At 38.5% G+C, this 15,029-nt stretch overlaps 1 protein-coding gene across 2 annotated transcripts in view; it reads right to left on the bottom strand.

Annotated features, from left to right (window-relative positions):
- cdc14ab (cell division cycle 14Ab) overlaps window positions 1-15,029 on the bottom strand; it is a 115,984-nt gene that overhangs the window by 69,675 nt on the left and 31,280 nt on the right. For both annotated transcript variants that reach the window (XM_048539164.2, XM_048539165.2), the window contains exons 5-6: window positions 12,822-12,901; window positions 186-252 (exon numbers count right to left, since the gene is read on the bottom strand). In XM_048539164.2, coding sequence (XP_048395121.1) covers window positions 186-252; window positions 12,822-12,901 — 147 coding nt within the window. The remainder of the gene's footprint in view (window positions 1-185; window positions 253-12,821; window positions 12,902-15,029) is intronic.

Genomic DNA, 15,029 nt, shown 5'->3' with positions numbered 1-15,029 from the left:
TGAAATCTATTCGAATTCCTGGTACATAAATGTTCATTTACTTCTAAAAACTGAATTGTTTACAAAATGCCTACTTAAATCATTGTCTCTTTCTGAACCCAAGTTATTTATATCATGACATTCATGAAAAACAAAAACAAAGTGGAAGTAAAAGCTATCAATGTTTGAATGGATGGACCGCTTACCTGATTAATTGCATGCAAACAATCTAGAATGGTTAGGTGATATGTGGAGTTTCCAAAGGAGGCATCTCTACAAAATAAAATTTAGCAAAATTAATTTAGCAACAAAATATAATTTTACTGCAGGAAGAGATGGGATTCAAAATGAACAGTTATAGTTCAGAGAGGAAATATTAAGAAATGGGGCTAAGCTTATTTAATATCAGCTGCTAAAAACCACAAAAGTTAATAGCAAAGCAGGGTATAAATTATCAACTTCAATACATTTTAATAGGCAAATGCAACACAGCATTCAGTACTGATTTCGACAAATTATAAAATGTTTTGCATTCAACAAAAAAAAAATTGTGAGCTGATCATTGGTACAGTTCACTCACTGGATACAATAATCATCAGTTAGGATTCCCTGATTACTCTCGGGGCTGGGTCTAAGTGGGATGCTCTTCGGAGGGTTGGTGTGTACTCAAATGGGCCTAATGGCCTGCTTCCATGCTGTAGGATTCTACCAATGAAAATACACTAAACTTTCATGATATTTTCTCCCCATGAGACATTTATTACCTTCTGGCAAGGGGAAGATGGAAGAACAAAAATATTCCAAATTGCCACCTGAAAGCAAAATTTAAATAAATCCACTAGAACTAAAGCAGTGAAGCAAAATCAAACGTAGCAGACACTCAAAATCTGAAATAAAAACTAAGTGCTGAAAATACTACACAGACCTGGATGCATCTGCAGAGGGAGAAACAATTAATACTTCAAGTCAAATAAGACCTCCCTTCAATCTAAAAGACAGAAAAAAAACTGCAGATGTTGAAAGTCAGAGACAAAAGGAAATTGCTGGAAAATTTCAGGTTTGGCTGCATCTGTGGTCAGAAGGCAGAGTCAATATTTTGGGTCCAGTGAACCCCGCTTCAGAACGCTAAGGAATTCACATTCAACTCGAAATGTTAACTATGCATTTTCAACACTGTTATTACTACAACTAACACCACATTTGTTGCATGCCTGACATTACTGAGTTCATTACAAACAAGAAAAGTCACAGAATCACAAAAGTATGTGGCAGGAGGCCATTTGGCCCACCATATGCATCGGCTCTCCGAATGGCACTCGAATACGATGCTCATTCTCCTGAATATGCCCCCCATATTCTTTCACATTGGATGATTATTTAACCATAAACAATGCCCTTGAATACACCTGCCTCTGCTGAATTTCCAGACGGTGCATCCCAGATTGAAACCACTCACGTGAAAAGTTTCTCTTAACTCACATTTCCTTCTTTTCCAATATAACTATAGATCTGTGCTCTTTCGGCATTGATCTTTTTACAAGCATAAACAGTTTTTCTCTTATCTGGTCTAACCAATCCCCTTATGCTTTTGAAACTTGTACCGTATCGCTCCCAAGTTGCCAATCTCTCCAATCTATCCTCATAACTGAAGTCTCTCATCCTTAGAATTAATTTTGTTAATCTCTTCTGCATTTACTCTAATGGGTTCACGTCCCTACTACACAGAGGCACCCTGAATTGTACACAATATTCTGACTGAGGTCTAACAACAGAGCAATCAACCCATTTCTGAAATGAATTAACAAATATATGTTAACAATTATTAAAATTAGACTATTTGGCAAATTGGAGCAGTACATGTTAAACTGCAGGCTAGATTATCAACCAAGCATCAAGAGCACATTCTGGACTGATCTCGGTGCAAGGCTTAAATGACGCCGATGGGAAATTGAATAGTTTTACCTCAAAATAATTTTTGCCTTGGCTAAATATTTCCTTGCGAGGTAACATCTTAAGACAAACATTTTGACTTCATATGCAATTTGGGTTGTAGATCATAGAGAAAGAGATATCAATGTCATAGATTAACAATTAGAATGTGCATTCATGATAGTAGTTTGATAGTAAAAAATTTAGGGAATTGTTAAAAATAACATTTTGTCAAAGCTCTTCATCTTGGACTCATCAGGATAATAAATATCAAAGTAGATGAAAACATTTATGCTTCATGAGACAGAAGCAGTGCTGATTGCTTGGCAACTGGAATCTGATAGAGGCATTGCCATGGGTAGTCCCATGGGTAACCAGTCAATGCTGACTGACAGTTAACTGCCAAGCCTTGCTTAAATTTTATACAAAGGCACATTGACTGTGAGTCTTAGATGCATACAGCACAGAAACAGACCATTCCATCCAACTTGTCCATGCTGACCAGACATGCTAAATTAATTCAGTCCCATTTGCAAGCATTTGGCCCATATCTCTCTAAACCCTTCCTATTCATACACCCATCTAGATGCCTTTTGAAAACGTTGTAATTTGACCAGCCTCCATCCTTAGGTCCCTTTTAAATCTTTCCTCTCTCACTTTAAACCTATACCCTCTAGTTTTGAAGTCTCCTACCCTGGGCTATTCACCTTATCCATTCCTCATAATTTCATAAACCTCGATAAAGGTCACCTCTCAGCTTCCGACGCTCCAGGGAAAATAATCCCTGCCTGTTCAGTCTCTCGGTATAGCTCAAACCCTCCAACCCTGGCATCATCCTTGGAAATCTTTTCTGAACCCTTTCAAATTTCACAACATCCTTCCTACAGCAAGGAGACCAGATGTGATCAGTGTTTCAAAAGTGGCCTCAACAATGTCTCGTACGGCTGCAATATGACCTCCCAACCCCTAAACTCAATGCACTGGTTAAGTATTACCTGAAAAATGAACCAGAGAATGCCTGTCACTTGCTTTATTATGCTGAAAGAAGTGTAGTGTGTGTACATGTTCTTTCACTTCAGTATTGCAACAATACTTAGGACAGTATTAAATATTCAATGATTACAAAAATTAATCTTAAAAATTATGTTTCTTAAACAATCTCACCAAAATATTCTATCACATACTTGACATCTTCAATCATGTAATTTTTTCAATGGTCATAATCCCACTGAATATGCCAGGAGTTTATTACAGGGCAAAGGAGATAGGCCAAAGTATATTTCAGCCAGAACTGTTGATGTTATTCTGAAGTACACAATAACTATCTCGTTGATTGAGTGAACAGCCTTACCCTTTTAAAGTGGCTCTCATGTGCTAATTTAAAGACAATGTTACATAGCAAAATTACTTTGAACTCTGAAAACTACGAAATATCTAGTACTGTCCAATTTTATGAATCAATTTAGGAACCACAAACAAAAAAAGAGATTTTAACAAAACAGGTTTTGGATATTTTACTTCACACGTGAATTACGAGAAGGAAATCAGCTTGTTAGTCTGCCTGCCATTCAGGGGCTGACCTGCCCTTGTCTCAAATCTTTTTCATGCCAACTCATCCTAACCTTCAACTCCACACATTTAAAAAAACTACCTCTTTAATTCCTTTCAGCGATCTAGCACCCAGAGTTCTTTAAGGCACAGAATTTCAGATGTCTGCTACCCTCTGGAAGGAGAGATTCCTTTGCATCTCAATTTTGAATTAGTGTCCCCTTATTCTGCAACTGTGTCTCTCGTTCGAGATGCCCCCACTAGTGGAAAAAATCTTCTCAACATTTACCCTGTCAAGCCCTTTCAGATACTGGTATGTTCCAAAAAGGTCACCCTTCATTTGTCTAAACAGTAATGCACAAAGACCTAAGCTAACATGGGTATTCCACAATTCCACTCAAACCAATTCGACATTATAATCTATTTCACCTGTATCACCACTAAACATCACATCAATATCTTTACTGTCAAAGCTACCCAGCTTCTTTTCCTTTTTGTATATTCTTCTGCAACATCAAATACAATTAAATATCGGGTTCCCAGTCTTGGTCACACTATAACCATGTCTGTGTAATTGCTAAATCAGGTCATAGTCACTTATTCATATTGGTCAATCTATCACTCTTCTTCACAAATTGTGAATGCATTCATATAAAGAGCCTTAAGCTTTGACTTTTAACCATTATTGCTTACTCTGATTCTGTGAGGGCATGTCTATTTTACCATTCTTCCTGTTACACAATTATTGTTTGTGTCTTCACTACCTTGAACCTCTGCTCTCAATGTTTTTTGATTATTTAAAACTTCCCTTCAATTGAACCCTCCTCCTAATTAGTTGTAGATAGAGCTATAAACTAAGGCACCAGAAATAAGTGAAGGACTAGCATTTGGGCTGAACAGACATAACTGAAGAGACCAGGTGCTTCATGTAGTGAGATAATGGAAACAGTCACATGGAGTAAAACGAATTTGAGGCAGCAAAAAAATGAAAAACCTGGAAAAGGAAGTCTGAAGAACGATAGAAATGCAAGAACAGGAGAGGGAGCTGGAATAAAAAAAAGGAAGGTAATGGCAATGGAAATGAGCAGAAGCGGAGACACCCCTAGACTTACAGATAAAGAATGGACAACTATTCATCAGATAGTGGTACTGCCCAGATGCCCTGGAGGTGATGTTGTGAGTAGTACTTGAAAGTCTGAGGGCAGAACGTGCAGGAACACAGAAAACTTAACCACTAACAGGCATTTTACCCAGCCGAAACTTCAGAAGGATATTGCGCAGTACTATAAAACCAGATCATACAAGAAAACACCAACATATAATCTAACACGTATCTTTACATAGAACATAGAACATAGAACATAGAACAGTACAGCACAGAACAGGCCCTTCAGCCCACAATGTTGTGCCGACCATTGATCCTCATGGATGCACCCTCAAATTTCTGTGACCATATGCATGTCCAGCAGTCTCTTAAATGACCCCAATGACCTTGCTTCCACAACTGCTGCTGGCAACGCATTCCATGCTCTCACAACTCTCTGCGTAAAGAACCTGCCTCTGACATCCCCTCTATACTTTCCACCAACCAGCTTAAAACTATGACCCCTCGTGCTAGCCATTTCTGCCCTGGGAAATAGTCTCTGGCTATCGACTCTATCTATGCCTCTCATTATCTTGTATACCTCAATTAGGTCCCCTCTCCTCCTCCTTTTCTCCAATGAAAAGAGACCGAGCTCAGTCAACCTCTCTTCATAAGATAAGCCCTCCAGTCCAGGCAGCATCCTGGTAAACCTCCTCTGAACCCTCTCCAAAGCATCCACATCTTTCCTATAATAGGGCGCCCAGAACTGGACGCAGTATTCCAAGTGCGGTCTAACCAAAGTTTTATAGAGCTGCAACAAGATCTCACGACTCTTAAACTCAATCCCCCTGTTAATGAAAGCCAAAACACCATATGCTTTCTTAACAACCCTGTCCACTTGGGTGGCCATTTTAAGGGATCTATGTATCTGCACACCAAGATCCCTCTGTTCCTCCACGCTGCCAAGAATCCTATCCTTAATCCTGTACTCAGCTTTCAAATTCGACCTTCCAAAATGCATCACCTCGCATTTATCCAGGTTGAACTCCATCTGCCACCTCTCAGCCCATCTCTGCATCCTGTCAATGTCCCGCTGCAGCCTACAACAGCCCTCTACACTGTCAACGACACCTCCGACCTTTGTGTCGTCTGCAAACTTGCTGACCCATCCTTCAATTCCCTCGTCCAAGTCATTAATAAAAATTACAAACAGTAGAGGCCCAAGGACAGAGCCCTGTGGAACCCCACTCACCACTGACTTCCAGGCAGAATATTTTCCTTCTACTACCACTCGCTGTCTTCTGTTGGCCAGCCAATTCTGTATCCAAGCAGCTAAGTTCCCCTGTATCCCATTCCTCCTGACCTTCTGAATGAGCCTTCCATGGGGAACCTTATCAAATGCCTTTAGCACCTATATCAGTTTTGAAATATCCAGTCAGATATTAGAAAAGTGGACCATCACTCAAAACTGAGGCAGGATATCAATACATCCTTAAAATTCTGAATATGACAAATTTGACAATATAAAATTCTCAATATGCCCAGAGGGACATACCTTTGAGGACAACTGCTTTGTCCAAAGAAGGACTGTTGCAGAATTGATGGATAAATTCCAACTAAGAGCACAAAGATCAGTTAAAAATCAGTAAGTGGATATATGAAGAATTCAGACAATTTTTGTGTTGCCTCCAAAGCACCATGTTCGTGCACCCAACAGTCCACCAAAGACAACAGGTTTGAACATAGTCAACCTAGAGGGGAAAGGAAGCCTAATGATACAGAATTAAGTAAAGACAGACTAGAAACCTTGGTTTAAATTTATAGCCTATCCACAGTTACTAAACCTAAAACATTATGGCAAAGAAAATACACTCATTTATTTGTATCCTTTGGACAGGAAGGAAAATAGATTAGGTAGGATTGCTCCTAGTATTGCCAGTGTGAACAAAACTGGAAAGTGTATATCAAACAGGAGCAGGCCCAGTTGTTCATCATCCACAAACATTATAGGAGGCCATTCTGCCAGCCATGCTTATGGCAGCTCTTTGAAAAGAGCTATTCAAAAAGCAACTCTCACTTGTTCTTTTCCCAATAACCTCAAATTTATTTTTACTTTCAAGTAGTCTCCAGTAAGGGGAACCTCAGAATTTAAAAAGGGCAGTTGCTTACATCAGTCAAAAATGATAACAATTATCTAATTGTCCAGATGTTGATATCAAATTTGATGCTTAAATCATACTTACTCAAGTTCTTCTATTGAAACGTTAAAAATATTACCATTATATTGCAGCAATATAAAGGTTATATGAGCAAAAATAAAATTAAAGTAAAATACTCAACATGCTGATATAAAATCATAAACAAACTGCCTGGGAGGAATCTTCCACAACTTGCTCTCGGCTTAAGAAAAATCACGTGTAATTTTGCATTCCTAATGTAAAGGAAAGCAAATCAATTTTCACTAATTATACGGCTCATTATGGAAAATCATGCCAAATCTGCAGTACCATCCTCCGGTCTAGTAGAGCAAGTTATAATTCCAACAGATGAGATTTATAGAAATCCTCTCTCAAGACTTGCATCATGCTCTGCCAAAAAGTCTGAGAAACACTTCACAGCAAAACGAGTTCACACCCACGGGCTGATCATTAGGTGTGGAGACCGCACACAATCTCTTTCCACCACATTCCTGAACATAATAGCTTGCAAAATAAAACTCCCTTTTTTTAAAATTAAATCTGTGCCCTCTCGTTATTACCTCTCTTGCCACAGCCCAGATGGCCCAGGAGGACCAGCACCCTTCCAATCACCTAACAACCCTGCACATCAGTTATAAACAGTAAGCAAGCTGAAGCCACCCTGAGAAACTACAGAAGATAGATGATATTTAATTTAAACACACCACACCACCGTACATACACTGGAACTGGTCCTTACAATGCAAAGAGGCCAAAGTTAGCACAAATCAAAAGCAAGGATCAGCCGGGATCTATAATCCCTACTGAACAATGGGGGAGTCACTATGACCTGAAACTCATGGAGAGACATCCAGCCAGGCATGGGGAGAGAAATTTTAGCGTACGAGTCATACAGCATCAAAGCAGACCCTTTGGTCCAACTAGTTTGGATGCGGCAAACTAGGTTTCAATGAGATTAGTGATTAGGCCTAACGAGACAACAAGGGCACACCAAACACTGCTAGCAAACACAGTTCAATGTCTTAAGACCATAAGACTCAGCAGCAGAAATTAGGCCCTTCGACCCAGCAAGTCTTCTCTGCCATTCAATCATGGCTGATAAGTTCCTCAACCCCATTCTCCCTGCCACCCTTGATAATCAAGAATCTGTCTATCTCAGTCTTAAATGTACACAATGACCTGGCCTCCACAGCATACTGTGGCAGTGAATTCCACAGATTCACCATCGTCTGGCTGAAGACGTTTCTGCTTATCTCCCTTCTAAAAGGTATTCCCTTTATTCTAAGGGTGTGCCCTTGGGTCTCAGACTCACCGACCAGTGGAAGCATCTTCCCAACATCTACTCTGTCCAGGCCTTTCAGTATTCTGTAAGTTTCAATTAGATCCCCCCCTCATCCTTCTAAACTCCAATGAGTATAATCCCAGAGACCTCAAACATTCCTCATACGTTAGGGTTTCCATTCCTGTGAACCTCCTCTGAACCTGCTCCAGGGCCAGTACATCTTTCCTGAGATACGGGGCCCAAAACAGCACACAATACTCCAAAATGTGACCCGACCAGAGCCTTATAAAGCCTCAGTAGTACACCCCTGCTTTTATATTCAAGTCCTCTCAAAAATAAATGCCAACATTGCATTTGCCTTCGTGACTACTGATTCAACCTGCAAGCTTACCTTGACAGAAATCCTCGACTAGAACTCCCAAGTCTCTTTGCACTTCAGACTTCTGAATTTTCTCCCCATTTAGAAAATAGCCAATACTTCTTTTCTTCTTACCAAAGTGCACGATCTCACACTTTCCCACATTGTACTCCATCTGCCACTTCTTTGCCCACTCTCCTAACCTGTACAAAATCCTTCTGCAGCCTCCCCACCTCCTCAATACTACCAGTCCTTCCACCTATCTTTGTATCATCTGCAAACTTAGCCAGAATGCCCACAGTTCCTTCATCTAGATCGTTAATTTACAAAGTGAAAAGTTGTGGTCCTAGAAGTGACCCTTGCGGAACACCACCTGTCGCTGGCTGCCAACCTGAGAAAGACCCCTTTATCCCCACTCTCTACTTTCTGCCAGCTAGTCAAACTTCTATGCATACTAGCACCTTGTCTCTAACACCATGGGACCTTATCTTACTCAGCAGCCTCCTGTGTGTCACCTTGTCAAAGGCCTTCTTGAAGTCCAGGTAAATAATATCCGTTGGCTCTCCAAGATCTACCCTGCTCATTACTTCCTCAAAGAATTCTAGCAGATTTTTCAGGCATGACCTCCCCTTGATGGAATCATGCTGACTTTGCCCCACCTTACTATACACTTCCAAGTAATCAGAAATCTCATCCTTTACAACGGACTCCAAGATCTTACCCACGACTGAGGTTGGGCTAATCGGCCTGTAATTTTCCATGTTTTGCCTTACTCCCTTTTTAAACAGGCTTTCAAATATGTTTTCAAACGTATTATACAAAACATGCCCAATTTTTAGAATCATTAATGGCTAGACAACTTAAAAGACTAAATCCAACATACAGAATAGCTGTACAAAACTTCAAAATGAGACAGTCAATAAAAGTGGCCTATAATCTGTAATCAGATTTTGGTTTGAAAGAATTAGCAAAATGATAACAATCACAATTCTGCAAATGACCAAATAGAAATGTGATGTTAATATATACTCCAAAAAATGTAGGATTTGGTGGCAAAGTGCAATTATAAAGCCAATTGTTAAAATACCTTCAAGAATTTGATACAGAGTTGCCTTTTTCAAAAATATATATTTTCTAAATCAGCAGAGATGTTACAACACACCCCTGGGACAGATGGGACTTGAACCCAGGCCTCCTAATTCATAGGTAGGGAAGTGAGTTGTCTTCGTGAATCACTACAATCATTGTTTGAGGTACAATATGTTGAACTTTTTTTCAGCTTCCACTCTAACAATTGCTTCGAATCTTCCAATCTTGCTAGAAGAGTTAAACACTGCAATAACAAAGATGCTGACTTCTAAAACACTGACTTGATCATAGTTAATAGTAGTATTTATAAAAACAGCCCAACACCTAGTAACCTTTTGTTGGTTGATGATCCTTTCTTGCTTATACAAAGGATACTTTAAAAAAAGGATTTAACAAGGGAAACCATTAACTAGATGTTTGAGAAATGTGGAAAAGAAATACTAGAAACTTCACAAACAAAGAATGCAAAATCCCTTTCTTTCATCAAGCTGTATGAAACTCAAGTTCCAACATGTCCATTTCATTTATTACTTATAAATCTCTTCCTGGTTAGATGAAACTAGCAAATGTTAAGAACCTAAATTTAAAATACCTAGGAAAAAACCCTGGTAACACTTGAACAGAACTTTGCACATTCAGTTCACAAGCACAGGAAGCTCAATACTCTCATGGCTATGTGATGAAGTTATCTTGAGATTACCTCAAGTAATCTTTTGTTACCAAGTTAATTTGCACCATGCATCCAATTTCTTTTCTTCCCACGCCCCCGCACACCCTATGGAAGCTTACATTACAAGAACGCACTGAGGATTTGGAACATAGTGTCATTGTGGAACTCTAAATGCTTGTGCACAAGTGTTTACAAAGACTGGCTGCATGACTTGCTGTTAAAAAAATGGAAACTTGCTCGCTCTGAAAGCTCTGGGTAAACACCCGCTAAAATCTCAAGTATTAGCTTAATTCACAAATCAATTCACACTTCAAAACAACTATGCACGACAAGAAATTTAACAAATATGTCAAACGTACATTTATATATTAATTTTTATATACACATAAACATACTTACTTTCAACTTAATTCATAATGCTCTGAGAACAAAGAGTTACATAAATTCAAGTTCCTCCTTTATTCTTTTTTACAGTGATGTTATTGGCTGCCTATTTCACACAAGTGTTTTAAGTGGTTGTACAATAGCGCAGTGGTTAGCACTGCTGCCTGCTCCAGGGACCTGAGTTCGATTCTACCCTCGGGCAACTGTCTGTGTGGAGTGTGCATACTCTTCCTGTGTCTGCATGGGTTTCCTCCAGGTGCATCGGTTTCCTCCAGAAGTCGAAAGATGTACAGACCTGGTGGATTGACCATGCTAAATTTGCCTGTAAGTGTTCAGCGATGTACAGATTAAGTGGGTTATTGAGGTTGGGGGGGGAGGGGGGGGGGAAGAAGAGAAAGAGAATGGGTCTGGGTGAGATGCTTCTGACTGTCAGCATGGACTTGTTGGGCCTAAGGGCCTGCTTCCACACTGTAGGGATTCTACAATCTGCGATGGATGGGACAGTATGTTGCCAACAGATTATGAAAATTATGCCTGGTAGGATGCATTTGCTGCAGCATTCAGCGATACGCCAGCATCCACTTTCGGCCATGCACTTCACATTACAATGAACAACGCTGCATAGCGACCAACAGAATTTCAGCACAAAAAAAAAATTTAATTTAAATTTAATTTTAAAATACCAACAGTCAACAACATGACTAATAAAAGAAATACAAAAAAAAACTTAGTAGTACTGAATCTTCAAGGCCAAATGAGCAACAACATATTGAAGTCAAAACAAAGTTGACACTTAGTTTTGGATCAATGATGTTCTACCAGTCTCGAGGATTTGATTCCTAACCAAAGCAAAAACAAACATAGCCTCAGTTTCCGCATAACTACTTCAGTATCATCTTGCTTGAATCACCAATGGATTTTAAATTGTCATACTGCTTGTCCAATATCCAGTATCAGGTGGTGAACAGAAATGTCCTCCAATTAAATTTTGGAAAACCTGAAGTCATAGTTTTCAGCCTTGATGGAGAAAAGTGGCATAGTGATAACTGTCACCAGACTAGTGACCCATGTTCCCAGGCTAAATGCATTTAGCCTGGGAACAGGAGTTCAAATCCCAGTATGGTAGCTGATTCAATTATTAAATGAAATGAAATTCAAAGTCAGTCTTGGTTACAGTAACTATAAAATTATCATTTATCATGATTGTCCTTTATGGAAGGAAACCTGCTACCTTTATTTGAACTAGCCTTCGTGTGATTCCAGATCCACAACGATAAAGATGACACCGAAATGACCTCAGAAATGGTTTGATAAGCCACTCAGTTCAAGGGTAGTGAGGGATGGGAAACAATGTGAGTCTAGCCAGCAACATGCACATCTGCAATAGATGGGCTTTTGTTTTTAAAAAAAGCATTCACCTGCACAAACTCTAACCACTGGCTCCATCCAGTTTGAGGCTGAACAAACTGTTAGCAACATTCAATGCCACAACATTTTACCAGAGTTGAGCTTCAGCACACACCTGCACTAAGACTGCCAAGTCCTTTCTTTGCAACATCATCAAGCGTATTCCTGGTCAGATTCTCCCTGTTAACTTTTTGATAAACTTTTAATGTCACCTAAAAATTCTGTTACCCTATTTTAAGTCACACAAAGATCCATTTATCCATTCAGAGTGCTCAGTTATCTTACATTTGACTCCCAGTATAGCCAGCACTCAGTTTTAAAATTCTCCTCATCCCTTTAACTTTACCTACATTCTGAAACTGTCCGAGATATGTGCACTCCTCTAATTCTGGTCTCTTGAACATTCCCAATTTTCATCTTGCCACCAGTGAAGAATGTGTCTTCAGCTGACAAATTCCCAAGGTGTAAAATTCCATCCGTGAACTGCTATGGTTGTTCGTTCTTTCTAATCCTCATATCCAACTTTGAGATGTTCTACTCTTTTTGACCAAACTTTTAACCAATGAAGTCACTCTGCTACAGAATGTTTACACATGTTAAAAGGTGCTATATAAATACAAAGTCATGTCAACATTGTGTGACATATTCAGTAAAAGGAGCTTCTCCATGCTGGAAAGAAAAATCAATCTGAACCTTACCAATGCTTTAAATCAAAATGAAAACAATGCTCACTAACTTTTCACCTTCCCTTTCTTGCCAAGCTATTGTCTTGTGATGTTATTAGGATGGGGGCGGAAGGAGGAGGAAAATAAATAAAAAAGTCAATCTTTTTATTGTTGCAATCAAAATAATAGAAGACCAAGAAAATTACTTGTGCAACACTGCAATCATACCTGAATGGCAGATAAGGAGGGTTCTTTCCTGCTACGAGACATCTGTAAGCCTCTTCTGGTGTTTTTTGAAGATAAATGACCTTGTTGAAGAAAGACAAAAATCAGACTTATTGTGCTCTATTAGTCTTCAAAATTATCGCAGCTATGTTTTCAAATGTGCCTTGTTCATTATTTTGCATTGGTGAAGTGTCAGTATTAAAATATAAAAACAAATCTAGGTTGTACAGCCATAGCCAGTTAGAGATGCAAATTATTGTCAGAGATACCGTGTTCCTCCAAGGCAGTGGTTGCTGTATTTGCAGATTCAAATCTGTTGTGAGCTTTAACTTTCTAATGCACAAATTGCAGTGCAAAAAAAACACTGAAAAAGGTTAAGTCTTGATGAGATGCAGTTGAATTTTCAAATGGTTAACTAAGTTTAAAAAATGTTGATCATCATAGCTGGCTTTGAAAAATACTTCAGTGAAGTGGCATTCCTTCTTTTGAATGATTTAAAAAAAACTATTTTCTCCAAGTTTGATATCTTCTAACTTAACTTCACTTGCATATTCCAGTCTTTAATCATTCCACAGAGAGCAAGTTAAAATGAATGATAACCAGCAAACTTTCCTTCCTTGTTTGCAGTCTATGAGATTTTCTTCTTGGCCTACTTGATGAGCTCACTGTTCCTGTACATCAGAATTAAACTAACATCATAGTGAAGAAATGGGCACCATGGAGTCCATTGTGGCAGCCTTCTTTGAGGTCAGGAGTGAGTATCACCTGTTCTATTCCAGAAAGCTAAATCAGTGAAGAATAGAACTAGAGATTACATGTTCATGTACATACTTAGCTTTTGTTCATAAAGCAATGCATATTACAAACATACACCTCACAATTCACACACAACATTTTCAATCTGCCTCAATATACATGAATACAAATGAATTCCTAGTTAACGTTCACTACCCAAACAAATTGAACACAAGTAGTACACAAGTAAACACTGACCACGTTCTGGACCACAATGTTAAGTGAAAGATTTAAAAGTCTGAATTACTTTAGAAAGATACATAAAGCTTTCAAAAGGCTATTTAGAGATCTGAACAGTTGTGACCCCAGCTGATGCTAATGCTCAACAAGTCAAGTGTCAGTGAAATCTAATTTGATAGATCATAGTGCAGACTGATTACCACGGCCATCATGGTAATCAATTCATGAATAATTCAATGAATAAAATCATTTCAGTGCCAATGTTCTTACAGGCAAAAGAAAAAATAACAATCTTTTCCTAGAAATATCCTTTACAGACTTTCACCTCAGTAAAATATTACTCTTATCTGAATTGTAAATTTCTTACTTAACTATCTGGGTTGCAAGTACTTCTTTCATCAAGTTTCTACACATTAGCCAAATGCAATTCTGTGTGTTACGGTCTCTCCCAAAATTCACAGATACCGGCTACACTTTATTTTTTCTAGCTTAGCATTAAGAAAAACCTTGACTACCTCATTTGTTAAAACAGCCTGAACTGCCATAAACTAAAATTTCGCTTCAACTGTAATGAAACTGTTCTTCTCAAATGAAAGCCAACTGTGAGCCCTAGTCTGCCTATGTCAGAAAAGTTCAGCATTGCAAACATTTCATCAATCCATCTAGTCATTTAGCTTGAGGTTACACGCTTTTCTTGAAAATGATGCCAGACCCGTTTAAAAAAAAACTTTCTATACTAAAATGAAAAACAATTTACCTTTACTTTAAAATCCAAATTCCCACATGACAACATGATGAAACTTGATCACAGAATACAAATAAAAAATAAGAAAGATTAATATGCAAAGGGAGGGCTTTATTTATTGATGATCCTTCAAATTCAACAGAATAATCTGTTCTATCTCCTGTAAATTGTGAATAAACTGACAACAATTTGGAAAGTGCAGATTACATAATATACTGTCCAACTGGACTATGCTGGGTGTTTATGTTTCAAGTGAGCAGAATAGAATATTAAAAATATATAAGCAAACTAATTCAATAAAGGCCCAAACAAAGTTCCCACATCAATTGAAGATGTAAATGCAACATAGTTTAAGAGGTCATTATGCAGGAATATTTAGCATTTTATTTCCAGTTGAAAACAGATAATTAATACATGAGGAGATGTTTGAAGACACAAGTAATACTTACATACATTTAGCTCTTTGAAAATGCACAAATATAGTTAAATGA

The sequence above is a fragment of the Stegostoma tigrinum genome, chromosome 8, assembly GCF_030684315.1.
Source record: "Stegostoma tigrinum isolate sSteTig4 chromosome 8, sSteTig4.hap1, whole genome shotgun sequence".
Lineage (NCBI taxonomy): Eukaryota > Metazoa > Chordata > Chondrichthyes > Orectolobiformes > Stegostomatidae > Stegostoma > Stegostoma tigrinum.
Note: the sequence above shows the minus strand (reverse complement) of the source record. Positions and strands in the feature narration are given on the sequence as shown.